The 27,057-nt window shown below is 49.6% G+C and overlaps 10 protein-coding genes across 10 annotated transcripts; 5 read left to right on the top strand and 5 right to left on the bottom strand.

Moving 5' to 3' along the window:
* Positions 1-1,036: 1,036 nt before the first annotated feature.
* On the bottom strand, positions 1,037-3,829 carry CDV56_109195 (exocyst complex component Sec10 family protein; the record flags this gene model as incomplete). The annotated part of the gene is made up of 3 exons (XM_026762814.1): positions 1,037-1,307; positions 1,363-3,640; positions 3,718-3,829. 3 exons carry the CDS (start codon positions 3,827-3,829, stop codon positions 1,037-1,039), a joined length of 2,661 nt encoding a protein of 886 aa, XP_026617957.1.
* A 1,007-nt stretch (positions 3,830-4,836) lies between these two features.
* Positions 4,837-6,594, top strand: CDV56_109165 (putative pachytene checkpoint component Pch2; the record flags this gene model as incomplete). Its single annotated transcript, XM_026762784.1, has 7 exons — positions 4,837-4,920; positions 4,981-5,056; positions 5,109-5,477; positions 5,535-5,631; positions 5,682-6,033; positions 6,090-6,386; positions 6,448-6,594. 7 exons carry the CDS (start codon positions 4,837-4,839, stop codon positions 6,592-6,594), a joined length of 1,422 nt encoding a protein of 473 aa, XP_026617956.1.
* A 454-nt stretch (positions 6,595-7,048) lies between these two features.
* On the top strand, positions 7,049-8,370 carry CYT1 (ubiquinol--cytochrome-c reductase catalytic subunit CYT1; the record flags this gene model as incomplete). The annotated part of the gene is made up of 5 exons (XM_026762769.1): positions 7,049-7,123; positions 7,235-7,392; positions 7,515-7,577; positions 7,656-8,053; positions 8,105-8,370. 5 exons carry the CDS (start codon positions 7,049-7,051, stop codon positions 8,368-8,370), a joined length of 960 nt encoding a protein of 319 aa, XP_026617955.1.
* Positions 8,371-8,854: 484 nt separating this feature from the next.
* Positions 8,855-10,036, bottom strand: CDV56_109131 (uncharacterized protein; the record flags this gene model as incomplete). Its single annotated transcript, XM_026762750.1, has 1 exon — positions 8,855-10,036. The coding sequence occupies one exon, from the start codon at positions 10,034-10,036 to the stop codon at positions 8,855-8,857; it is 1,182 nt and encodes a 393-aa protein (XP_026617954.1).
* A 355-nt stretch (positions 10,037-10,391) lies between these two features.
* CDV56_109115 (NAD(P)H-quinone oxidoreductase) lies at positions 10,392-11,590 on the bottom strand (the record flags this gene model as incomplete). Its single annotated transcript, XM_026762734.1, has 4 exons — positions 10,392-11,018; positions 11,080-11,171; positions 11,230-11,496; positions 11,560-11,590. 4 exons carry the CDS (start codon positions 11,588-11,590, stop codon positions 10,392-10,394), a joined length of 1,017 nt encoding a protein of 338 aa, XP_026617953.1.
* A 1,465-nt stretch (positions 11,591-13,055) lies between these two features.
* CDV56_109042 (uncharacterized protein) lies at positions 13,056-17,439 on the top strand (the record flags this gene model as incomplete). Its single annotated transcript, XM_026762661.1, has 6 exons — positions 13,056-13,171; positions 13,224-13,428; positions 13,486-13,641; positions 13,689-13,774; positions 13,831-17,140; positions 17,200-17,439. 6 exons carry the CDS (start codon positions 13,056-13,058, stop codon positions 17,437-17,439), a joined length of 4,113 nt encoding a protein of 1,370 aa, XP_026617952.1.
* An 849-nt stretch (positions 17,440-18,288) lies between these two features.
* Positions 18,289-19,364, top strand: ARO4_3 (3-deoxy-7-phosphoheptulonate synthase; the record flags this gene model as incomplete). The annotated part of the gene is made up of 2 exons (XM_026762639.1): positions 18,289-19,141; positions 19,201-19,364. The coding sequence occupies 2 exons, from the start codon at positions 18,289-18,291 to the stop codon at positions 19,362-19,364; spliced, it is 1,017 nt and encodes a 338-aa protein (XP_026617951.1).
* An 802-nt stretch (positions 19,365-20,166) lies between these two features.
* Positions 20,167-20,639, bottom strand: CDV56_109000 (uncharacterized protein; the record flags this gene model as incomplete). Its single annotated transcript, XM_026762619.1, has 2 exons — positions 20,167-20,340; positions 20,394-20,639. The coding sequence occupies 2 exons, from the start codon at positions 20,637-20,639 to the stop codon at positions 20,167-20,169; spliced, it is 420 nt and encodes a 139-aa protein (XP_026617950.1).
* Positions 20,640-20,720: 81 nt separating this feature from the next.
* Positions 20,721-21,789, top strand: CDV56_108982 (EXPERA domain-containing protein; the record flags this gene model as incomplete). The annotated part of the gene is made up of 4 exons (XM_026762601.1): positions 20,721-20,925; positions 21,004-21,147; positions 21,212-21,610; positions 21,695-21,789. The coding sequence occupies 4 exons, from the start codon at positions 20,721-20,723 to the stop codon at positions 21,787-21,789; spliced, it is 843 nt and encodes a 280-aa protein (XP_026617949.1).
* A 649-nt stretch (positions 21,790-22,438) lies between these two features.
* Positions 22,439-24,568, bottom strand: CDV56_108943 (F-box protein; the record flags this gene model as incomplete). Its single annotated transcript, XM_026762562.1, has 1 exon — positions 22,439-24,568. One exon carries the CDS (start codon positions 24,566-24,568, stop codon positions 22,439-22,441), a length of 2,130 nt encoding a protein of 709 aa, XP_026617948.1.
* Positions 24,569-27,057: the final 2,489 nt, after the last annotated feature.

Genomic DNA, 27,057 nt, shown 5'->3' with positions numbered 1-27,057 from the left:
GGTGCAATGTATCTCACTGAGTGCTTCCATTTGCATCCCTCTGCCCAGTGTTTGGCGTATCTTGTCAGTGTCTCGTTCCAGGTTAGTTGGCTTGCATTGTGGTCTCGGCGGTAAGTGTTGCTGGCTGAGAGGATCGTATCTTTGAATATCTCGGAGGAAGTGTAGGAAGGTGGATGTGGGATTGTGGGTGTTACTGTGACTGTGAGCGTGGTTTCTGCAGCGTTGCTCGCATGTGTGCTGAGGAGTAGTTGGAGCCACAGGTAGATGGGAGCGACAGCGAGCAGTCGATAGGTGGTAGGGATCATTCTGCAGGATCTTGGATCGTGTTGCTGGACCTCGTCTTGTGGTTCATCTGCTCTTCTTTGGGGATATATGGAAGCTATCGATGCGAGAACATGCAGATTGAGTGCAAGTGCTCTGCTCATGCCGCATCAGTAAGGCAAGCACGAAGGAATTGAAATGTGATCGATGCAAAGCCACATGCTCAAACTCGGTCATTCATCTTAATTAGCAATCCTGTATTGTGTCAAGAAGAGTCAAACAGTGTATTGGATAGCTGAAAGACAAGACATACTATTCAATTCATCATGTTTCAAACAACAATCACTCCAGTAGACCACGGCGAGTCACGGTGGGAAACATTGCGTTTTACCCAGCCATGTCTCTCTCTAGGTAGCATCTTCTTTTTATAGGATGGAAACATGCAAGCGTGCAGTGGTGGAAGTGTCTGGATGACAGCGCTTGCGTTGTGTATCAGCAGCCGCTCATTGACGTCAGCCCGACTAGCGAAAGTCTATTGGCATCAAATCAAAATAAGCTCTGCTTCCTCGGGAGATGCGTTCTAGATGCTGGTATTTAGAGATTGAGTTATTCAGAACAAACTCAAAAGTTACAGGCGGTGGTATCAACTCAAGCTCTGGACTTCCCAAGGCGGATAATTGCCATCCGTCCTATCCGTTGATCGATGACTATATAACAATGAGGGTATTCTAGCCCGTCTTTCTGATATCATATATACTAGACTCATACTGAATAATCACATAACGTTACACCCGATCCCATACATCGCGCGTTCAACGTCGCGTTTAACCTGAAACCAGTCTGCTCGTCGTTCGGCGAACTCGTACACTTCCTCCACCCTCCATATTCCATAGAACCGATCTGCATCAGCAATGATTGTCGCCAATTCTTTAGCGTCAGATGGATCAATCAGATAGATCTGCGCTAGTTCGCGGAAGGCTTTGAAGTAGAGGAGAAGATCGTTGTTCTTCAAGCTTTGAACGAATTTAAAGTAGTGGTTCATATCACTAGTATGGTCAGTAAAGATTCATCACAACCTTTGAATAATATGAGAAGTCTCACCTTATAAGCTTCAAGGACCCCTCGACGCTGATCCTCTGACGCTTCAAATGCTTACACAAAGCTGTGAAAAGTCTTAATCCGACCTCCTGGTTGAAGACATCTAGCGTGCTCTTGTCCGTGCTTCCTACCAGCATCTGCGTATGTGACGAGACTACGTCAACCACGGCCGCTGCAGCCTCACTGACAGCTACATCCATGGTCTTTCGATAAGGATCCGTAGAAACGTCGGGATTGAAGTCAGTAGCCTGCTGTCTGGTCGCGAGGATATAATCCACTTCCTCCATCAGGACATCGATACCCTTGTTCAATCCAGCAGCGACACGTTCGTCCAAGATCTGCTCGAATTTCTTCTTTTCCTTCACAGCAGGATCAAGAAAATCATTTCGATCGGTGATCTTGGCCCCAACAAGCTCTTGCTCGTAAAAGACGTCAATCATTTGTAATATAAGGTCACCAACGTTCACGAGCTCCAGGAAGGTAACTAGAGGCTCAACCCCTGCCTGATCGCGCTCGCCTTGTTCACGCGGTCGATAGTTGGACAGATGGTCGACCGCTTTGTTAAAACCGACAATAAGGTGCTGATGTCCCAGAATACGTAAGAGTGCGACAAATATTGCCTCACATTGCTGTTTGGCCGCTGCTCCAGTCTCACCTCCTATCTTCGCAAATTGGGCGGCACGGTCGAGGCTGGACTTGGCCGAGTGAACCAGGCTGAGAGCGATTTCGATACTAAACAGAGAGCGAATCCCCTCCAACTTTGACTTCATAATGGCAGCCTTTGCTGCAAGCTCCGTGGTCGGAGGGGCCTCAACCACAGGGGTAAGAGCAGGGGACGCAATAGTGGAAAACCGATTCGGGGTCTTCAGCGCCGAAGAAGGTTCGCTGGTGACGGACTCTTGGTCGGATTTTGTTTCGCTTGACTTGGAGCTCGAAAAGCTGGGGAGAATGTTGACGGGTGCCATAATTACCTTTTTGAACGAAGTCAAAAAGTCACGCTTGTCAGCCTGTCGATTGACATTGGACATCAGAAATGATTCAGTCGAAGCGGCCTGCTCTGACAGTTGCCTATCCCACTCATCCACTACAGCCGCAGAGTTTTTTCGGAAGTGGTCGAGCTCTTCTGCAAGGTATAAGTCAATGTGAGGCTCATATACTTTCGCCACGATGTGGTGCAGAAATTCATCAAGCGTGTCAGTTGTGTTCTGGATTGGTAAGAGTGCTTCTGACAAGTTCAAACACTGCGCAAATGTCCCCGAGATGGCGATTAGATATGACTCGAGATTTGTGCAATGCAACTCGTCGAAGATCGCGGTCAAGAATGGATATAGCACGTCTTGTCCAACCTTTTCAACAAAAGCCGGTCCAACGTTCATGCTCGGGGGAAAGGCGCGGTTGATTATCGAGACTTCCTCATTGTAAGCCACACTCAGCCTGGTAAAGAACGCCTGAGTATGTTCGAGCTTGACCCGTTGATTCAGCCCATCGATACAGTCCGCCACCCTGCCCAAATCCGATTTTCGAGTTATCAAGTGATTATGGTGGATGAAGAATTCGATAGCGGAATCTCCGCCATTCAAAGTGAATAGAACATGAGCGTATTTACGCATCGCGCCGTCAACATCTTCACTCTCGTAACCTTGTCGAAATTCTTTCATAGCAGCTGTTTCGAACATTGATATGGCGGATTGTAGGCGCGCGTTCCTTTCCCGCCAACCTTCGGTTGTATCGCAATTAGCGAATGATCGCAATTGAGATAGTATTTGTGCTTGATGCTCGGGATCTGGATATTCTTTAAATAGTAAATTATCCACGGATGGGCCAGATGTGACTATGTCGTCGTAGAACGGCGCCAATGCAGCATGAACCTTTCCATACTCAATGCGTGCTTCTCCGCGCAATGATCTGACTTGCTTCAACGCGCCCAATACAGAGTCCTTCTCCAGATCGTGAGCCTCTTCGGGAGGAGCAGAGGTGGATAGTTTGATTTGATCGAATCCATCCGATAGTGCATTCAAACTGATCACCGGGGCTTGTTCACTGGATGGTCGTCCAATTTGCTCAGTGGCCTGTTGCTGCTCGACGGATTCCACGTTCGCGATCGTCCCAAAAGTCTCTTCGATATGTTTTCGGGCCTCCGCCTCATTCCAGCATCCCATACGTTTCAGTTTTTGTACCCATCTTGTATCATCGTAGGCCATTTCGCGCAGGAGTTTCGAAGACCGTGCGGCACGGATGAGATCGACGGGCGAGAGGTGATCGAGAATAGAGGACATGATCTCTGGTGGTTGTCAGACTTGTTATTCTAACTAGATGTAACTATCGGCAAGACGAGCCAATCGACCCTGGCGAGCATACCTGCTGGAAGGGCGGCCCTGGAGATCTCCTCCATTGAGGCCATCTTGAGTGAAGCCAATACGTCTCTGCGCGGTTTCCCGCCAGGTTTCAGCCCATTCCTCGCGTTCGCCATCTTGCTGTTTCGGGTTCAACATCGAGAGGAAGGCTTTCAGATATCCTGAAGATAGCTTTTAACACTCGGGACTGCGATGTCACCCAATGCTGTTGAGCTACTGGATACACTGCGGGGCAGATTGAATGGATGTGGGAAGGATCCAATGTATTGAGCAAAGAGCTTGTTCAAACGATCATGTAGACATTGTTGGTTATATTCCCCAAGGTCCAACAGAATGGACCGTGGTGCTGGTGGTAATTATGTTTGCGGCTGAAGGTTGGCAATTTGCCCAAGGACCCTTAGGCCTCAGCTACCTTAACTAGGTTCGCCTGTTTGAGTTCCCCGGAAAACCCACAGGACAGGTCGGCGGCCAGATCTCCGGCATCCAACCAACAAAACTCAGGATACAGGAAGTTAGCAGAATGGTAATTCGACCCGACAAGGTCTCCTCTGATGATGACTACCTCAGATTAGAAACCGAAAACTTGGGTGACACGCAAATCCAAGGACCAGATTTTTTCTTCTAAAATCGTTTGTGAAGTACTAGATCGAAAATAAGGCTCATCTTGACAGGCGGGAAGAATATATACTTTGGAAGTAGGAGCATCAGGACCATTCCATCTCTTTTCTAGATGACCAAGCATTTAGATGAAGTATGACCGAGAAGCTCTAAAACTCGTCAAAGGCCATGGGCATGAAATATCTGGCATTGATTAGAAAGACCCTACCTGTGGGTGTTGAAGAAGTAAATACTGAATGAATATCAATGCACTTTGTGGATGTGATAAATGGGCTAGGCAAGCAAGATATACTAAAGGCTGTATTGGGACTGTCTGTATTGTACCTGACTCTTGGATTGTGCGCATTCCTGCTTAACACTACCTATTCCTCTCTGTCACCCACGTCCATCTTTCTTCAAAAGGCAGACAGCTGTCCAGGCTTCGTCATCCAGTTAGAGATTAAAAAGTATTTCATATCTTCTCTCAAGAAAACGAATGAGCTCTCTTATTTAACCTCTATCGTCAATGGAAGTCCTTCAGCAGCCCGTTCTCCATGTGGAAGCCCGGGTCAAGAGCAACAGAGACGGCATCATTGTCCGGACAGATCTGGTACTGCGCTTCCTGTACTTCATCACAACTTCTCGAGATTCTAAGTCAGAGTAATCACAGATCAAAGATGAGATCACACAGTGGTTGATTGAGAATTTTGTTGTCCTATCTCTGGGACAAGAGATAAAATCCTTCGGTATGTCTGGAAGAAGAACAACTGAAGAGTAGGGCTTCTGATGCCAGCCTAGAGGGTCTGAAGGAGCCATATGCACAGGCTCTAGAGTCGATACTCGTCACCGAGTGTACCGACGGCGATCTCGAGTCCGGCGCATACCGTCTTCAACACGTCGAACTAGACGTCCAAGCCTATCAACTTCGCACACAACTTGACCAAGAGAGCCACCAACATACCCTGCACGCGGAGGACACGGTGGATAATGTGGAGGATTCTGGAAGGACCAAAGTTGTGATATTACCAAGCACGGAATTGGATGGGCTTTGGGAGTCGTATAGTGATCCTCTTTTTCTGAAGCACGGGCAAAGAACTCATGAAATGAGCAGTCTGCAGTACGATCAGCCTCTGCAATCAACACTACTCCGCGCCATAAGTCGAATGGGTGAGTACTCTTCGTCGATATCGCCATCTTCAGGACTGTCATTTGACGGCCTTACAGTGTCTTTCTCTGCTCGGAAGCTTGATAAATGGACCATCAACTGGAATAGATTGATCCTCCTTTGGGGTCCTCCGGGAACAGGGAAAACGAGCCTGTGGTGTGTCAATCGAGAAAATTCAAGTTACAAGCATCGACTGACAGGATCAGCCGTGGCCTCTCCCAAAAGCTTGCTATACGTCTCGGAAAGCATTACCCACAGAGTAAGCTAGTTGAGATCAACGCTCACTCCCTCGGAAGCAAATTTTTCGGCGAAAGTGGCAAGTTGGTCAGCAAAGCCTTCGAGAACATAGAGCTACTGCTTGAGGAGGAAGAAGACACTTTCGTCTGCGTGTTTGTAGACGAGATCGAGACGCTGGCAGCTCGAAGGGAACGCGCTCTGAGTGGCAAAGAGCCCTTTGATGCTGTTCGAGCAGTCAATGCCTTGCTCACAGGACTTGACCGGCTGAAGCAGCATCACAATGTTGTCGTAATCTGCACGAGCAATCTGGTTACAGCCTTGGTATGTGCTTATCGACGCAGATGCCCTGTCGAGGGGTTTGACTGAAGTTCGTCCAGGACCAGGCCTTCCTCGACCGCGTCGACATCAAACAGTTCGTACCTCATTTATCCGACAGAACTATTTATGGGATCTACAAAGATTGCCTGGAAGAACTAGGCCGGCGAGGCATTATCGAGGGCGCCTCGTTTGACGTTGTTCAAGTCAATCCGGAAGATCCACAGACCGCATTGCAGTATGTGGAGCAGCCTGCAGAATCCCTGATGCTACCAATGTTTGAAGAAATGCTTCTCAACTATCAGATCTTCCCGAACGCCATACCCAAGCAGCTTGCGGACGCCGCTTCCGCCAGTGTGGTGAGCGACACATCCTCAGTTGCATGACAAAGTGACAGGCGCCTAATGACGGATCTCATAGGGACTGAGCGGTCGTACGATAAGAAGATTGCCCGCTCTATCTTTGGTGCTTCACTGCAGCAGCACCCGATGTGACATTCGAGCCGCGCTTCAAGCACTGCAAAAGTGCATAGCTTCGGAGATCCAGGCCAAGGCTGAGGCCATGTGACGAACCGCACACTTAACGACGGCAAACTACGGGACTGGGGGGGTTATCGGATTGCCTCGAGCGTCACAAGTTGACTGCGACTAGATCATGAAATGTATTCTCAGATACTGTAACTGCAATATCGTAAAAGATTGCTGCTTGATAAAAGTCTACTCTGTTGTTTCTAGATGGTTATGGTACAGCTCTGGCTTGATCACTGAAATTTGGTGTTCCGAAAATTCGCGGTTTTCACCGAAGGCAGCTAGAGCCGGGGCGGCAGCCAATCAGCGCGAGGGTTTAGCCAATTCCAAACCCAAGAGAAACTTGACGGTTCGACAACCTCAACTTCACCTCCAAAAGCACATCCTCCTGTGCGCTGAGCCTATTCCAACCCCCTCCCCTCCCCTCTCCACCGTCTGTGGCTATTGTGCCTTCCTCTCGACCTATTATTCGGAGGGTTCCAATTACCGTCAGTATGCTGGCACGTACTGTTTTGCGCAGCGTGCCCTCCCGGGGTATCGCCCGCCAGTCGTTGAGCAAGACCACTACGGTACGCATTATCCCGACGCCTCACGTCCATTAAGCGGAGTCGATGAGGCCAATCGCTCGAGAAACGATCTTGGAGGCCTCGAGACGCATTGTTTGCTAATAACCTATACAGCGTGCGTCTTCCTCGACAGCCGGTGCCGAAGCCGCCAGCTCCCCCTTCCACCTCACACTCACTGCGTCCGTCGCAACCGCTGCCGCCATCGGATCCACCGCGTGGTACTACAGCCTCTATGGAAAGGAAGCCTTTGCTATGACACCCGCTGAGGAGGGGTGAGTGAACCGATTGCGATCAATTGGACGAATGGTCATCTGATTGGCCTTTCCGTTGCTCCGATACCGAGTGTCAATCTTCGACTCCAGGATGGTGAGGAGGCTGACACATGGATTCATAGATTGCACCCTACCAATTACCCCTGGGAGCACGAGAAGTGGAACAAGACCTTCGATCATGCCGCGTGAGTTTGTCCCTGTCTTGGAACTACTTTCGCTTCTAGCTCAAGACGAGAACGATTTGCTCATTATATATTCTCCAGTCTCCGCCGTGGTTTCCAGGTCTACCGTGAAGTCTGCGCCAGCTGCCACTCTCTTACCCGTGTGCCCTGGCGTTCGTTCGTTGGTGTCATGCACACTGTCGACGAGATGAAGGCCTTCGCCGAAGAGCACGAATACGACACCGAACCCAACGACCAAGGCGAGATTGAGAAGCGCCCTGGAAAGCTCTCTGACTACATCCCCCCTCCCTACAAGAACGAGGAGGCCGCTCGTGCCGCCAATGGTGGTGCTCTGCCCCCTGATCTCAGCTTGATCGTCAAGGGCCGTCACGGTGGCTGCAACTACATTTTCAGCCTTTTGACCGGTTACCCTGATGAGCCCCCAGCTGGTGCTCAGGTTGCCGAGGGCATGAACTTCAACCCTTACTTCCCCGGCACCGGTACGTTTTCGTGATTATGCTTGCTTTCACGCTCATCTAATTCCACCTTAGGTATTGCCATGGCCCGTGTCCTGTTCGATGGTGTCGTTGAGTATGAGGATGGCACCCCTGCCACCACCTCCCAGATGGCCAAGGATGTCGTTGAGTTCCTCAACTGGGCTGCGGAGCCTGAGATGGATGACCGCAAGAAGATGGGTGCCAAGGCCCTCACTATCCTCACTGGCTTGTTTGCCCTGACTGTCTGGGTCAAGCGCTACAAGTGGGCCCCCATCAAGACAAGAAAGATCGTGTACAGCCCTCCCGTTCCCCGGCGCTAGATGCTGCAGTGGACATGTATGAAATACCAAAATTGAAGGCATAGATGGCGAATGGCGATCCCAGAAAATCGTCCGGTTCGTATCGTCGGCAGTCCTTCATACGTCGGTTTTTTGTCTATGGTTCTACTGCATGTTTGTTTGTTACAAGTTACTCAGGACACCTGTATCTGTACCCTAGATATTTCTTCTCCTTTTGAAAATCTCGTTCGAAGATCCAAAGATGTCAATTCATTTTCCTTTTGTTATGTTAGAGTCTCCTTTTACTTGCGCTTTGCGAGATACAATTTCTGAAAGATATAACTTGCGCGGTATCCGAGTTCAGATCTACCCTGGAGATGGACAAGCTAATCCAGGAGACAGGGGGCCAGAGACGGATGGCTCCATGAACGGGCCAAGATGTATGTATTAGCCCATGGATTTGTTCATGCCTATCAATTGCTATACACAAAGTTGACCCTAATGACCAACCTGATGGACAGCGTAATCACGATGTATATGAGCCCGTATCTTCCACAGTTCGCTCCCCATCACCGAATATGGGCGCAAAAAACCGGTCATACGTACTCCACATTGCATAAAAGAGTAGATTCGCCACCTGCACCAGCCATGGCGGACTGCGACCATCTGGACCGGCCAGCAGTTTCGAAAGCCCAATAAAAACAAGGAGAAGGGGGTACCATGATGTAACGAATATAGCTTTGCCGAACGTCTGACGCACAGTCGTGATACGGTACGGCTGGAACTGCGAGAGGTACCTCCGATAGGGAAGCGGGAGGTTATGTTCAGCCGCACCGGTGTTGATCAGATTTAGGTAGCGAGCGGACGGCTGTGCGTAGCAAGGTTTGGGACGTCTGTATGGAGGGAGGAGCTGACGCTTTTTTGCGGCCAGGTGACTAGGATCTGAGTCGTCATTTGGAGACAGAAGAGTGTGGGATTTGAAGGGCTTGGTTGCAGGATGATCGGGTATCGGGTCGGTCGGACTGTGGGATTTCGGGAAGGGATAGCAATCCACGACGATGTCTTTGTATCCGCTTCCACCACCCTCTGTTGCTATTATTTTGGCGTAGTCGGCGACAGTCACTTCATACACAACACCGACGAGAGGCATGGATGCGGATTCTTCCGACAAGAGGGTAGACTGTTCAGACGCATCCGCGTCCGCCAGCGTTTCGATGTTTCCATCTTTTCCTTCATGTGTTTCCTTCGGTGTGTGGGCACGGTGCTGGGTTGCTGCGAAACATGGCTCCACGTATGGAATCCCGGGCAGGTCAAAGGTCAACCGCAAGCTGGGAACGACAACATTGATCTGAGACAGAGGCTTGATCCCCCGCTTGCCTAGGAAGGTCTCTGCAGACAAGTTCGAGCCATAGGCGAGGTACAGGACGGTCTTCTCGGAAGGTACAGTTTCCTCGACCTGGTGGCTTGTGACCTTCTCAGCGAGGTATTCGTCTTTGTCGAGTGACTGATCCGCGATGGATTGTCGGCGTCTCTCGATCGTGGTCTTGGGAGGATAGCGATCAGTCTCCTGGGAAGAAATATCTTCGGTGCGGGCTGGGGTGATAAGTTCCCATAGTCGCCGGAATATTTGAAGTGCATTGAACTTGCAGGGATGAGTAGCCCCAGGGCCTGCTTCTCCATCTGAAGTATCAGGAAGCTGTATGGCCATTTTCGTTAACGGATAATGCGCTAAGGGAGCCTCGTTTCTGTGGTCAGTTAGCTTCCTAATTGCGTCAACTCATTCCATGATGGCGACAGCGAGTGAGGCCTCTTAAAAACCTCTTGAGTTAGCTCATGTATGACTACGACGCTTATGCCAATTCTTGCTGATCAATCGAGCGACAGGATTCAAGCTTGCAAGGAACCATCGGCATGCGGAGGAACCGGAAACACCGCGTCGGCACGGAGTGTGCAAATCTCCGTCGGATATTGGTGCGCTTTGCATCAACGGCCACGTTGTACTACTAGACTGAGGCAGGAGTTTTTGACACGTTTGAATTGGCGATGGCACCTCGCCAAGCTTTCTATGATACAGTACAGATGATCTTTCCCTTGGTCTGATTGCTTTCCATCAACTTATGCGCATCGATGATTTGCTCCATCGGGAAGACCTTTTCCACAAACACCTTGAAGCTTCCATCCTTGAACCTGGGTAAAGCATGCTCCACAAGGGTATCCCGTAGCTCCTTCTGGTATTGCTCATCTCTGCTCCTCAGAGTGCTGCCCTCAAATCGAAGCCTCTTGCGAAGAAATGGGGCAATGTTTACCCCTTCAGGCAGCTTCACGCCACCCATAAAAGCAAGATTGACAATGCGACCGTCTTTTGCAGCAGCATCCAGATTTCCTTGGAAGTAACTGGCGCCGATGAAATCGACGATGATGTTCACGCCCTCGCCGTTGGTGGCTTTCTGGATCTCAGCGGACCAGTCCTGGGTGTGATAATTGAACCCAGCGGTCGCACCGAGCTGCTTGACGCAGAAGTCTATCTTTTCATCGGAGCCAGCGGTTACATAAATGGCCTTGGCTCCGTCTGCCTTTGCGAGCTGGATACCAGCGATGGAGACTGAAGATGCGCCTGCATGCCACAGGACAGACTGACCCGGCTTGTACTCACCAACGAGATAGAGTGCCTGAGTCGCCGTGATCCATGTCTATTAATGCGTGGAGGTTAGATGGAATCACTCAAAAAGGGCCGGATCACGTAGAATTCACCTCTGGGATGCCCGCAGCTTCCTCCCAAGATAATTCCGCGGGCTTATGAATGAGCATATTAGTAGACACGGCAATGTACTGAGCATAAGCCCCTGTGCATCAAATCTTCAGCTATGGTAAGACGAATAACAGGAGGCTTCGTGTACTGACCTCCATAAGCCAGGCCGAAGACCTCATCTCCAACTTTGAAGTCCTTGTTGGCATCTGGTCCCAGGTCCTTGATAGTCCCTGAGAATTCCACTCCCATGGTCTCTGGCGCCTGAGGTGGAAGTGGGTACTGGCCCTCACGCTGAAGAAGATCCATTCGATTCAAGCCGAATGCTTTGATCTTCACCAGCGCTTGGTTGCCACTGACAGTTGGAACCGGGATGTCATCAATGTAGAGGGCATCGGCAGGACCCGTGCCGCCTTTCACAGCTAATCTTCTGTCAGTAACCACTTATAGACCAGATCTCAAAAGCAAACAAGACGAAGACTGACCGACTGCTTTCATAGTCTTTGTTCCTGCCATTTCTCGAAACAGTGGTATCGAGCCAGCGAATCTTTTGCCGAGATTTGGATTTCTGAAGGCTCAAATAAGCCTTCTTGACCAACTGATCTCAAATCAAACTAGGTCCGGGTTGCAGTAATAGATACAAAGTGATGTCTTCTAAATGTAGCTTCACGAGGCACGACCTCATCAAGCTCCACATGCTTCGTGATTGATAATCATGCACCACAATCGCCCCACTGTCGTCATTCGAGGTGCGTCGTCTAACAAAGCGTTAGATTTTGGCCTTACTGCGAGTCTCTATAGGAGTAGGATCTATTGGTCAGATGGATGGAGCCAAGGCCATTCACTCAAGCGACACAGAAATCCATTAAAGCCACATCTTAGACATCGAACAAGCATTTTTCGGCTGTCCAACCGCCGAGGATGTTACCAATTTCGGCTCTGCCATTATGTGCCATAGATGACATTGTCAGTTCTTGTTAGCGAAAAGATACGCGACCTTCGAGTCAGTCGCTCAACGGCTTTAGGTTACCCAACATCACAATTACTTCCCTGGGCTTGTTAGACTGTTTGGAATAATCCATATATCTGCTTCATGACTTCTCGACATACTTCTACTCTCACTTCTGGCCTCGGGGCTTGGGCACTGAGGAGATCAGAGGATTTTTCCTCGCTTAGAGAAAAGACATCACATAAGCGAGACCTGACAGCCTGTTTGTTCGCAAACCGTAGTTGTCAGCCGCGTTGCTCTGTCTTCCAAGACATAAACAAGCCAATTTGGTGATTCCTACTTACGTTTGAGTTCGTTGACGGCGTCGTTGCCGGTGGTTTTTCGGCGGATACTGGTGTTGAAACTGATTCCTCAATACCTTTGTGCTTGAGGGCTTTCTCCCGTATGCTCGCATTTCGTGAGTGTTCTCTTGCTGCTTAGAAGCTTGGTATATGAGATATCAGCATCATAAACCAGCAGGTCCGCTCTCTTGACGTTTTCGTCTCTATCCCAAAGCAAGGCCTATGTCACCAGGGATGAAGACTTATGGAAATGTCATTTTCTTTCGAAATGGTCATCTCCATATATCTTTGATAAGACGGATAGTCAACGGCAGATTGGTTATTGTGGGTGAGATGCGACTCGGACTTTCTGTACCTGAAGACCTTCTCAAGTCAAGCTGATTGCCAGCCAACTGTATACGTCTCTGTAGCTCCATTTACCTGTTAGCACCCAGTAACCTGCATGCAATGGAAAAAGAAGGGAAAAAAATTGCCTGAAGAAGAGAATCTCAAGCCATACGAGAATCAGGAGGTCGGTTGCTTAAACAGCTCATTCTGGCCAAGCGCGTGCAGAACACTCCTCGAAGTGAAGCTCCCATCATGTGACGGCAGATACCTCCTTCTCTTCTCATCCATTCTCTCTTATCGTGTCTGTACTGAATTGATGTCAAGAACTGGGTTTGGGTATCAAAGCCATGCCTAGAGCTACGAAATGCCTTCTTCATCGCCACAGGCAGCTCTCACAGACGAACAACTGGCTGACTTCACCGAGTTGGCGACAAGATTAGAGCGCATATTCACTGGGGAGGCAAAAGACAGAGGATGCTTGTCAGTCTTCGAGCCAGGAGCGATCTATTTCTGATGAGCTGATCTCGTACAGGGTTCCCAGCTATTTGATCGACTCTCTTCTACGCATCGAAACGCCTATCCGCGCACAGCATCTTCAGCAGGTTATTGGCGTTTTACACAAATACGAAGCAGATATAGTGCAATCATTGAATACCACCTCCGTGCGTTGTCTAGCCTACCTGCTTCTCAATCTGGACGTTGAGTCCGAGCAGGAAACTGGACTAAATCTCTTGCTTGTCGGTTCATCTTTGCCTTTGAGTTGAGGACGAGCGCGATGAAGCTGATCTCTGCAGGACGAATCAAACTATGTCGTCGAGGGAAAACGGAAAAGATCGGAAGTGACGCTGCTTCGTTTTCGGAACCAGCTGCAGCTCGTTCAACGCAAGCTGATCCAGACGCTATATGACTTATTCGTAGACGAAAGACGAAACAAGCAGCGTCGCCGACTGGTCCGTATCACTGTCTGACTGCTTGAACAAGTACTGAACAATTTCAGGCGGGTAAATTCCTTGTGGAAATATTGCCTGGGACCAAGGATGTTAGCAATTTGCCCTTTGAAATCCGGGATCTGGATATAACCCGGTAAGCGAAAAATTCCTCATATACTCTTGGTCTTTCTAACCCCTATGACTCCATAGAATTATCTCGATTATATTATACGAAAATGATACCGTGACCAGGTTCTTCGCGGGGACTTTTTTACAGATACTTCGCCTTTCCGAAAAAGAGACCAAGCGACTTGGTCATACCCACGACTTTAAATTGTCGGATATGCTTTCCAAGAGCATGATTGCTTTCCCAGAGGAACCGGTCAAGTTCTTCCACCATTACGAGTGCGAAGTGCAGCGTATACAGCGGGAACCTGAGAAAAGCACTATTATTGTGCCATCTTGCGAGCTTGTCCAATCGAGCAACGGCGAAAACAAGACATTAGCACAGGGTACTGAGCTACTCGGCGTAGTCAGTCCGAAGTCTTTGACATTCATACTCGCTGTGACTCGCCCATCCGGGAAACTTTATCGATTCATTGATATTTCGACGCGGTCTACCTTAGAGTCTGTACGCATATTCAGGCAACACACAGATGACGGAATGTCCCGCCTGATATTACAATTTGATGTGGATGCTTCACTATCAGTGAATGGGAAGAGTCAAATCTCGGGAGAATCAACACTCAGTATAATATCACATCATGATTTGACGGACTTGCGTACGACGATTGAGACAAATGGCAAGCAGACGAAGAGGCAAAGCACCGAATTGAGCACACTCACCCGGATGTCATCGTCCATCATAATATCGCTCGATACCTATGATGATATCAGCAAGCCATTCGACCATAGCCAGACACTATTTGAAAATGAAGAGCAACACTCCATATGTGGCTTGGGATCGAAATGTATTCAGCCTGAGAATAACACCTGTGAATCAGAAGCGACGTCCGGCAGCCATGACCCTAGCGCCTTGTCTCAACGACCCGAATCAGCTCGCGGGACCTCTGTCATGGGAGATAGCGTCCAAACTTTGCGTCCCCGCAGTTTCAGCCATCATTTTCCGAAGCAGCATGGTTGTGAGAAGTCATCTGTGGCATTTGGACGGAAGTCATCAGACCGAAGTATGGCAGATGAGGGCGGAAATCTTTTGACCCCGAAGGAGTATTCTGAAAATTCAGCCGACAAGCCGCACAAAGGGCGCTCTGGCTGCGCCCTGGCAGAGGTTGATGCCGGCACATGGAAGAAGAGTTCGCCGCATGTCCACCCTAATCACTCTCAGGTGTCCGAAGAAAATGATGCTGGCTGGCTACCCGTGAAGAAAAAAAGACAGCGATCCAGAAGCCACCAGCAGAGGAAAGGATTGACAAGTAGTAAAAAGGCTAGATGCCTAGTGCCTGACACCCAGGAATCCTTGATCTTTCCGATGCGGCACTCCACAAGGAAGATTTATACTCATGCCAGAATTTCTGTTGATTGGGATGAAGACCTACGACCAAGCGATGACCCTGAAGAGCCTGAAGAGCCCGAAAGCCAGAAAAGTATTGATGTCACTTCCATTTCATCTCCTCCGCCCGGAGAGAAATCTATCTTTGATCAGACGTCCAGAAAAGGAACCAAAAGAAAATCGAATGGCAAGCCATCGTCCAGCAAGCGCAGAAAAACATCCAAAAAGAGGGGTCTCGACAGGGAAGGCCAGCATGAGATTACAGAAAGTAATTCAGTCCATAAATCGAAATCGGAAGGTACGGATGATGTAAACAACTTGTCTGAGATGAATGGTAAGATTGAAACTTCGAAAGGAAGTCGCACCAAGGCGGATAGAGTGTCTAAGGACAAGAGTGTTGGAGAGGGCAGTGCCCAACAACTTGAGAGGTTTACCGATCAGGCACCGGAGGCTGCACTGGTCGCAGTGACAGAAATATCGGGTGTCGAGCGAAGTATTGCATTCCTAATGGATCAGGCACAGGAACTGGGCTGCCCGCCCATTTTCGAGTCGTTGAAGGCCACCGGCGATCAACATGCATGCCAACCGTCCAATCAACAAATTCGGAAGGCAAGTTCCGACTGTGAAGAGACACAGATTATTTCGTATCCAGGTTTCGAAGAGAATGAGCTTGGAGGTAGAGGAAAAATCGTGGGCGAGAAGTTGGCTGCCGCCATTCATGATGGTTGCTCTTTCTACCTCCCGGCAGAGGAAAAGCAGGAAGATGCGACTATTCCCAACGGAGTCACTGGCTTAGTAGACAAAGAAGACGTTGAAAGCCACGCAATAAGCCCTTTGGCATTACAGAATGAAGATTCCGAGACCCGCTCGGTCAAGGTACAGCCCCAGGAGGCCTCAGTGTCCTCGACGAAGCGAACGACACGTCTCTCTTCAGATGCCGAGCCGGCGGTAGCGGAGGAACAGACTAGCCAGGAATATTCTCAGATTATACAGCAAATTTCGCCAACGAGGCTAAGGAGCAGGAAAAGGAGGGCTGGCCAAACCGAGAAAGACAATGCATCGCGGAAAAAGAGAGCACAGAAGAAGCCCTCAACGGTGGCAAGCAGTGAACCAGAAAGCCAGGCTGATAAGTCTGAATCTCAATCCCAAGAGGCTTGTGGCCCGAGGAAAAGCGAACCTGGCTTATATGCCTGGAAGAAGGCAGATCTCGAAAATGGTAGAGAGCAGATTTCGGCTGGAGAAACGGAAAGGATTACTTCTGGTTATCACAGTCTCAAGTCGATCCGCCTGAGACAGAACCCCGAAAAGGGAGATCCATCAGATTCAGGCGGCCCAAAGATACTCTCTCGAGTTAGAAACATCCCGAAACTGACTCCCAGAAAGACCATAGTTGACAACAATGGAAGTCCCCGGCTGGTCTCACGACACACTGCTGGATCCCAAAATTCTAACCACACAAACCTCAACCTTGAACCAGGGCACGCATCAAGGATGCGGGCAGAAATGAGTTTGATTTCACAGGGAATTAGTGAATCTGGATACGAAGCGGATTTTGATGAGCAACCAGAAGAAGAAGTCCCCCTTGAGAAACCCATGGTCTCTTCATTCCGTACAAAGATGGATGCTCACCATGGCAAAAATCTTCCCAAAAATTGCAAAACAGCAACGCATGAGGAATTTTCTGAAGAATCTCTTTCTGTGACTGGCGGCAGTAAGGGGTTGATCACATCAAAAGTCGTAACCGCCTCTGGAGATGAGTTCACGTTGTACTTTTCATCGAAGCCACCCAAGAAGTCACCGAAGGTGGCAAGAAGGATGGACTTGTCGAATGCAGAAGACAACGGAGCGACGCAGTTTTCATTCAAAGAAGATGGGTGCTCCATTCATTCCAGCTGTGATCCAACTGAAACGAGCACAAGCAGCGAGGAGTTGCCTGGTCAAGCGGACTTGGCGACATCATTGCAGTCACTCCATGAGAGCGCCCGCGACATGCTACTGATTACAAACGAGGTATGTTCATGCCGTTACAAGGCGCATGATGTTTGTGCTATTGCTAATGCAGCTCAAAGCACCTATTGCACCAGCTTAACAAGGAGAGGGCGACTATCAATAAATGCCTGGACTCGTACCGCCAGCAATACAACCGAGTGCTAGACCAACTTGTCAAGAGGCAAGAAGAGCGCATCAAGCTGTGTAAGCAGCAGATGAAAGCGATCAAAAATCATCACTCAGATCTTTGTCAGGAGTTGATCCATCGCCTTCAGGAAAATGAGCAGCGTTTACTGAAGGATGTCAGCGAGGAAGATTGATCGTCTAATGTGAAGAAGGTTCTAAAGAACTCATGATCAAATCCTCACACAGTTTGCAATGATGGCAACCTCGGAGGAACCTAGCTCGGATCAAAGGGATGAAAGAGTCAAATCGTTTTGAGAGGAACCGGAGCGGACGTCGATTGTTCGGGTCAAAGATCTTCTGTAAGCACCGTGTGCTACGTATATTGATGGGTCTCTACGTGATATGTATTGCAGAGACGCAGATATGTGATGTATAGTACTTCAAAGGCTGTCCTTGAGCTGTTAACTCCCAAGTCCGAGAGATACCGCGAATGAGAAAGAGAGGAATCACCTTGACTCACCGAAATCACGTGCTTGGGCGCTCGGTGGCCGAAGTCGCAGCAGGACAAGCAAGGGGAGGGCACCAGAAACTTGGAAATTTTTGAGTCATAGTAAAAATCGGGGATAAAGCTGGTCTTGAGTATTGAGGCGAGTTTTATTTCTCTCAATTCACATCCCAAATAATCTACGGTCGACTCGGACTACTCCATCCCTCTATCTTTCCCTTTGCCCCTCTCTTCATCATCACCACCTATCAGTGGGAGACGCTTACTTTACCCCGCCGCCCGCTATGTCTGTGAGTCGAAGTTCCAGCCAAGCTTGTTATCTACTATGCAGAGGAGAATTGAAGCTCATTCAAGCTCTGTAGTTCTTCATCGAAAACCCTAACGTAGGGAACCATAATCACCTCGAAGATTCGCGGAGTACGTTTCTTTTCGCTCCAATGATCATGATGACATTTATTGACGGGCTTTCTTGCGAATGTGGATAGTTCGAGGATACAATCCCCTCACACCTCCCAACCTTCTGCAACATGAAATCGCCATGACAGAAAAGTCCAGGCAAACGGTCCTGGAAGCTCGTCGAGAAGCTGTTGCGATTGTCCATGGTACAGATACCGACAAGCACCGTCTGCTGGTCGTTATCGGCCCATGCTCGATTCACGACCCCGATATGGCCCTCGAGTACTGCGATCGACTTCTGAAAATGAAGGAGAAATACAAGGACGAATTGCTGATCGTTATGCGCTCTTACCTCGAAAAGCCCCGCACAACAGTTGGATGGAAGGGTCTGATTAACGATCCTGATATCGACAACAGCTTCAAGATCAACAAGGGCCTGCGCACCTCGCGCCAGCTTTTTGTCGATCTGACCAACAAGGGCATGCCCATCGCCAGTGAGATGCTGGATACCATTTCTCCTCAGTTCCTTGCCGATTGTCTCTCCGTTGGTGCGGTTGGCGCGCGGACAACCGAGTCGCAGGTCCACCGTGAATTGGCCTCCGGTCTTTCTTTCCCTGTCGGTTTCAAGAACGGAACCGATGGCTCGTTAGATGTTGCTGTAGACGCCATTGGATCTGTCAAGCACCCTCATCACTTCCTTTCCGTCACAAAGCCCGGTGTTGTGTCCATCGTTGGCACCGTGGGCAACCCCGACTGCTTCGTCATCCTACGTGGTGGAAAGAAGGGCCCCAACTACGATGCTCAGAGCATCGCTGAAGCTAAGACTAAGTTGACCTCGCAAGGTCTGCCTCCTCGTCTCATGGTCGACTGCAGCCATGGCAACTCGCAAAAGAACCACAAGAATCAACCCAAGGTGGCTGCCGTTTTGGCCGAACAGATTGCCGCAGGAGAGACCGCCATTATGGGTGTCATGATCGAAAGCAATATCAATGAGGGTAAGCTGACGTTCACATGGTGTGAAATTTGAATTCCAGTTAGCTAAATCGCGATTTAGGTAACCAAAAGGTTCCTCCTGAGGGAAAGGCTGGCCTCAAGTACGGCGTCAGTATCACTGATGCTTGCATCAATTGGGAGGACTCGGAAGCTGTACTCGACACCCTTGCACAGGCTGTGCGTGCCCGGAGAGAAAAGCTCGCCGCCAACGGAGCTTCGAACTAAATTTATGACCCTCTGCCTTTTTCCTTTTTTTGCTCGTTGGTTCTTTCAACAAAAGTATTAGATGCATCGATGCGGGTGATGCTCGATGAAAGTAGCGTTGTCACATGATCAGTTTCGGGTTTACATACTTGAGATATCTAATTCAATTGGCACCACAAGGCCTCCTGTTCCCCTTCGTTCCTGCTGAACTCTGGACGATCAACGCTAGCTACCTCAAGAGAGCCTTTGGTTTGGGCTACCTGCTATCTCAAACTTGAAAGCGTGCATTAGACCCTAAGAGGCTCCTATGACCCTTCAGCTTTGAACCCTCTTCGGCGTTGAGCCAAGGAATGACACTGCTCTCGGGTCATCTGTGCAGAAATCTGCGTTGGTAACAGTGCTCATCCCAACCGGCTTTCCAGTGATTGAGCTGAAAATCAAGCGAAAATACAAGTTGCTGCCTGCTAGAATAATGCTATTTACTAGAACAACTGCCCTACCAATCCCAGCGATCATCAAACAGGCCATTCTCCTAATATTCCGCAGCGTGGAAAACAAAGTGTCTCAATTTCCAGATATGGGACGAGCGACAGGGGAATCCTGGAAAAGCGGCCTTTCGACAAAGTCTGCAAAGTCCAAGCCCGGATATTGAGGATCGACTGGAGCTATCTACTAAGGAGTACCAGGAAGGCCACCTGCTCTGGAACTTTTCTCATGCAACCGGGGGTCCATGATGTGGTAGTCAAACGACATTGGGACCGGCGCATGAAAGGCCGTCCGCAATTCCTTGGACCCCTTATAAAAATTTCGAACTCCGACCGAATCACTTCTCTCCATTCGGATACCGATTACTTCCCGCCGCCTGATTGGCTTCAGGGAGGATACCGACGCAGCGCCCCCCAGGCTTGAGACTATCGAGGATATTGCGCCACATTGTCAGCAATTCTTCCTCGTGGGAGGCGTAGTTGAGGATCCATATGGCCACGGCTAGGTCGAACTGCGCCAGGCGTAATGGCTCGCTTCCGTCTGCGACGGGGAAATTCGAGATACTCTCGTCCAGAGCGTGAAGATGCGCGGCATCCACCATCGCCTCGAAGATGTCGACGCCGATGACTCTCTTTGCTCCGAGCTCGACGAGTTTGCGGGAGTATGAGCCTGAGCCGCAGGCGAGATCGAGGACGTCACAACCTTGCACATGCCAAATTTAGCCAGGATGGCAGCTGTTGGAGGATACTGGTGGATAAGGGCGGTGTCGTTGTAATTTGCGCCTACGCCCTCGTACTGCGTTACTATCATGATGATGGCTTGCGACGAGGCTCAGTAGATACAAAGGAACGCTTGTAAACAGAAGATGCCGGTCTCAGATATTCATCCCTGATGTTCTCTTCAGGAGTTCGGTGTGCGCCGTCACCCGACGCGTATATAGGTATCTTCCATTTTCAGTTTTTGCGGCATTACCCTGCTTCCTTTTCGGGCATTGATGATTCCATACGTACTACTGCGCCGTCTTTCCTTGGAGTTGGCAAGGAAAAGCGTGGTTTCGCCATTGAACAGCGAGATCTTGCAGAAATTCTCGATGAAGGTAAATGCGGATGCCTAACGAGCTAACTAGGCGTCAATCAGACCAATTTTACTGTGCTCCAGACCCCTGACATTTTAGTGTCTTACATATATGACCTGGCCCTCATCTCCATCTTCGCAGGCACCTGCCTCGCGATCTTCGTGATGACATACCTCGCCGTCATCCGCGCCAGACCCCGGATCTCATCTGCCGATCTTTGGACAACGCAGTGGTTCGTCCTATGTAAGAGCCTCCCCTTCTTTCTCTCACCTGACACAGTCATCAAATCCCTCTGATAAAACACCAGGCAGCGCCATCCACCTCATCCTCGAAGGCTCCTACGCGTACAGCTTCCGCACCATGGGCAGCAGAACGGACCTCCTCGGCCAACTGTGGAAGGAATACTCCCTCTCGGACAGCCGGTATCTCTCCCCCGACGCCTTCGTGCTGTGCATGGAGACCATCACGGCGGTCTGCTGGGGTCCTCTTTCCCTGATAACCGCCGTGTGCATCGTAAGGGACCATGTCCTGCGCCATCCCTTGCAAATAGTTGTCTCGCTGGGCCAGCTGTACGGCGACGTGCTATACTATGCGACGAGCTGGTTCGGGCATGAGGTTTTCGGGGTGGCTTACTCGCGTCCCGAGCGGTATTATTTCTGGGGATATTTTGTGTTTTGTAATGCGTTTTGGATTGTGGTTCCATTGGGTGAGTTTTTTTTCTACATATCCCTTGCGGAATATGTAGCTTGCTTCGTCTGGGGGACGTTTGGCTGATGGTTCTCTATATTAGTCCTTTTGTATAGGAGTTTCAAGGCCACAGCGGGTGCTTTCGCTGTTCAGCAGAGACCGTTGGTTGAGAAGAATGGGGCGAAGAAGACGCTCTGAGCATCCACCAGGCGGCATACAAGATGTTGCCCGCAGCTACAGCAGATTAATGGGCCTGTAACTTGCAGCTCCTTGGGATGTTGTTGATGGAAAACCAGGCTGTATAAGCTGATCCATAATATCTGGTACCTGTCGGGACCACGGCGCCAGTCTGCAAATTGATGCAGAGGATCCCGATTCTAGAAATGGATATAAGATAAGATCAAGATACATGGCACAATTGCCGCACAGTTAATAGAATTTGCCTCCTCCAGAGTGGGGTGGTCGACGAAACAATGATGAGAGAGCCGGAGACAGATTGAAGACCATCTGCACGCTGTCCGACGAATGTAGTCCTTCGATGAAATCAGACAAAAGACGGTATGACTAAGATACAATCGCGAGTTGTATACCAAAATACCTAGTGTTTCTATATAGACAGAAAGGGGAAAGAATAGCTGAACTCAGGGTAATCATGACTCGTAGCAGATTATTCAAAGCATTGCAAACTCCTAAGAATGAATCGAGTGAGGCAGACGCCGATGCTCTTTCCTGAGTATAGACAGTAACCCGGGTATAGATTATAGACCAATATGCCTGCGCCGCGCTATGTTATATTCCACAAAGAAGTAAAATCAATCCACACACTGAATGTTCTAAGTCGAACTCCTTAAGCACAAGCACCGTCCACCCAGGTACCTTCGCGAGGGCCCAACTCTGGAATCTTGAAATCCACGATGCACGCAGCGAAGGATGGGCGGCGTGCAGCAGGGCTGGGAAACGCTGGGGGCAGAACGTTGTTCGTGGGAACGTATCCCTCATGCAAGAAACGTGGTATTCGACAAATGGCAGACTGCTGACCACCAAAGTCATCCCGAAAATCAGATGATTTGCGCTTGCGCGAGGATTGTGATGTCAACAGCCCGGAGTCGGTCCTGTCCACCCATTGAGCCGAGGCGATATTGCCATCAGCATCGATGGTCAATGACTTGCAAGGGATGCCGGAACTCCGTTGATTGCCCGAACTGAAGGTGTCGATGTCGATGATGTTTGTTTCACCGGAAGCACTAAAGGCCCAGATTCGCGCACCTCCAGAGGCAGACTGAAGAGCCAGTTCAACCACGTTTTCCATACGTGCAATCTCCTTGCCATAGATCTTGAATGGCCACATCATCACTGTCGGTCGCCAGCTGACACTGAGAAGGAACTCCCAGTCGCCGTTCTGGTTTTGCACAAGACTTTCCCGTCGCTTGCCTGACCGCGAATTGTCGAGGAAAAAGTCCCTCGCTAGATCACTGTCGCCCATGACACCGTCTCCTTGTCTCTCACGCTCTTTCCGGATGACATTGTAGACATCTACAGGCACCGAATACAGTACGATCCGATCGCCATATGCAGCGACCACACGCAATCCCCAGTCCAGATTCCATCCTGAAGCGAAGACTGTAGGAGCCAAACCATCCTTAGAAACATTTAAGGAATCCTTCTCAAACGGTGGAACACAGACGAGTGCCCGTGTTAAGCTTGTAGGTCCACCGATAGGAGCGTCAGAGCCGATACAGAGTAGACCTGTGCGGGGCTCAATGAACAAGATATGCAATCCATCGTTGATCGGGACAGCTCGATAATGGTGACAATGGGTTGCCCTCACTACACTCAGACTGCTGTTGTTGTTCGAAGGAGTCCATCGAGTGAAAGATTGTACGTCAGTCAGAAGGTGAAACTGACAAGGGGCACGCCTTTCCCCGTACGATGCTTTGTGGCACTCGCAACCCGGCATCCCTGGTCCAGCCAGTGATGAGATGAGCCGCAATTCCATGGGTGCATCCGGCCGATGGGGAAGAAAGTGTAGTATCTCCGATGGTTGCGACATGGGAAATCGCTTTCGCTGATTCTGTTTTGTCTTCTCGTCAACCCAATGCAACTCGATGCAAGCACCGGAGCCAAAAGCAACGCATCGACGCCCCGGACAAATCGAGACACTGCGGGGAGGATCCTCTGGGGAGCAGATATTACGAAAATAGTGGATACATGATGGATCCAAAGTTCGCATAGTGTCTGGTAGAACAGATGAATGCTCATCCAATGCCTTCAAGTCGCAAACGAATCCCAGACGCTCACGTAGCAATGCCGCGACCACAATCTTCGGAGTGCTAGTGTCGATACTAGCTGATATCACCTCAACAGGACAGATGATGCTTGCAACTGGAGCAATATCCAAATCTGTCAAAACCTCCATCGTTGTGGGCAGGACGCTTCCAGATTTCCGAGAGAGTAGATGATAAACGTATATCATGTGGCCGGAGGTAACGAGTAGATAGTTGGCACAATTGCTGACATGAAATTTAGACGTGGCCAGTGGTCTCATATCAAAATTCATGACGGTGCCAGCAGCTGAATGGGGAGCAGAGACCCGGTGTTTCAGGAGAGACTGTCCCCGAGAAAGTCGAGAGAAATCAACGACCCCCGTTGTCAAAAAGCCGACTCTTTCCACATTAGATTTGCGACCAGACAAGATACATTCAGTAGCGAATCTTCTGCTCATTCTCCACACCAGACTCTGTTCGCTTGCAGAAGAATCGATGCGGTAACTGTCGCAGTCCTGTTGCCAGGCGTCCCACCAGCCTGCCCGCTTGAGCATGCTCTCCAGCAAATGCTTATTGAGGCTGACACGCATCCATTGAGAGCACGTTCGCCGAGCATTGTCAAAGTCTCGTGGACTAAGCATATAAAATATTTGCAGCAGAATCTCTGGCGGCGTGATGTTTGCTGCAGGGCGGGAGAGGTTTGCTGATGCCATTTTTGACCTTGATTCAGATACGGCTTCTGCAGCGGCTAAGCTTGGAGATGTGTGACAGACCATTACCATTCTCTCTGATGCTGGTCCAAGCCGGGGACGTGCGACTATTGCGGTGGAGTGCTGGAGCCCGGAAATGAAATGCTGCCTTTTCACGACCCGGAATTGGAGTCGTTGACAGATTTTTGATTGATCACAATTCAATTGCTGATATCGAATGTTGAGAATGAGGTGGCAAGCGAGGCTTCACAGCTGTTGCACTTCGAGACCCAATGTTAGCACCAGTGCCCTTAAGTGCAAAAGGGTCATTGCATAAAAGGCTGTATGTAGGAAGCTCAGTACCTTTTTTTGCTTTATCTTGCCAGGACTGCCCTCTCTCAAAACGGTTTAGCAAGCGCTGACCCTTCCACCAGGTGGCAACAGGCCCAAGTCCTTCCTACAAGTGAAGACCGGTGGAAGTCGAACAGGCAGGCCAATGCTCTACACTATGACGATAAGATAAGACAATTGAGGCCGGTTGTCAAGCAAAGGAAGCTGAGACCAGAGCTGAGTATAAGAGGCAAATCCAAAATATCTGCACAAACGTGGTAGATAAGATTTCTACTGTTCGCCATCCGAGGACCATGGATGGGCATAAATATCTCCCGAGGTGACCGTTCTGACGTCGGCGCCAGGCCTCTAGAACACCAACAAGCAATGAGCATACGGCATGTCTAGATAGTCACCATAGTATTGTCTGATATTCATCAACGAACCAGCCAGTGCTGGAGAAGTGGAGCACCCATTGTGTGATAATCCACATAGTTGGAGCCAGTCAGTCCATGATTACCCTCATGAATTTCGACCTATGTCGAGGACGGCGACTCAAATTCTGCGTAATTGGGCCTTGAACTTTGGGGCGGCATTGCCCATCCCACGGAAGCTTTGGATGAATCATGGAAGAGGTTTCTGGGGGGCGAATCCAGAACGGCCCGGGCACTGGGCAAATGTCTAAACTCAGATAGGCGGGAAAGCCAACTGGAAGGCTGGGACGATCCTGAGCGGGTCTCACTGGATGAGGGGAGGCGAAAATCAGGTCAACGTCGATTGCCCATATCTACCTGCACGTATCTCAACCAGTTCCTTCAATCTCAGCTAATCAGCTTACCTGACAGGCCAGAAAGATTGATGGAAAGCACCATCTTCGAACAAGACTGGCACATAAGCGAGATGATTTGCTGGTATGCTCCGATGAGCCATCAATATCTGGTTCAGGGGTCACAAATCGCGAAATGGCAAATCAATGCTGACCACCCAGCGTGCTATCAAAGTGCGAGAAATAGCCGAGGAATGCAAAGCGTAGAATCGGACGGTCGCATGCGCATGGTGCTGGAAGGCACTGGCGCCTGTTGAGGTCAAGACAATAATGGTCCAGAACGAGTTCGTCTGGACACTATCCTGAGACCCGGAACCATCGTTTCGATCACTTGATCACATTTGGCGTATTCTAGAACAGAGTCAATAATACATCCCAGTATTGCAGCGATGGTTCTCGAATTCTCAGATTCCTTGGGGGCTTGTCCACGTGCCCTCCGCGGTGCCTAGGACTTCAGGCATTTGCGTAGACGGTAGACAACATCGAAGACAGTTATAATTGAGATTCGAGCAATGCGAGACTGAAACTCGATTCCAGTCTTGCCAGCCATGCCACAAGCCAATGACTGTTGTTCTTTTGCATTATCCAACTGAATAATGTGCCCCCTGTCTTATCTGCGCCCTCACGGTCTAGACGATATGTACTTTAGACTAATGCCGGAACATCGCATGAACCTGCTGGCGTCTGCGTCCTCATCGCTTATGCATATAGATTCTGAAAGATTCGGGCCACTCTATTCCTACCTGTTTTACTCACTGCGCAGGCAGGTACTTGCGCTCAACGAAGATTCCCCTTGTAGAAGCCCCAGGGGATGTGGCAATTGACAACATTCAATATCTGCATTGCCTAAAACCTGTCTAAGATAGCCTGGAGCGGTGTCTCACTACACTGGTGGATGTCGGACGGAGAGTCAAAAGCCAAAGCATGTGCGTCTCCGAGGAATGTTCCAAGATATTCAAATGTAGCTGGTCGTATTCCGTGCCCTTTTTGGGGTATGGAATGCTGACAGTCGACTACGTCTTATTAAGACTTCATGTTCAAACTTCAGCTCATCTGCCGTCATCATTCTTCGGAACGAGAAGGTACACGTGGCAGTGTAGGTAGCGTCCTTCCTCAAAGCCTTTACATTGGTATAGCTCTTCACATGGGGTTTGAGTGGTAATATCACATCTAGTCTAAATGGCTATTCTGAGAACCTCCGATGAAAGAGTAACAGACAGTGCAATGGGCCTCGACCGAAATGGTCTAAGAGCTGTCAGACATGCAATGATAACAGTAGGTGATAAAAGCATGTGGTCAATGTGAATGAAGAATGACAAATACAGTTCAGTTATTTAAATAGTGTGCATAAGGAGCG

This window comes from Aspergillus thermomutatus (genome assembly GCF_002237265.1).
Source record: "Aspergillus thermomutatus strain HMR AF 39 chromosome Unknown NODE_15, whole genome shotgun sequence".
NCBI classification, from domain to species: domain Eukaryota; kingdom Fungi; phylum Ascomycota; class Eurotiomycetes; order Eurotiales; family Aspergillaceae; genus Aspergillus; species Aspergillus thermomutatus.
Note: the sequence above shows the minus strand (reverse complement) of the source record. Positions and strands in the feature narration are given on the sequence as shown.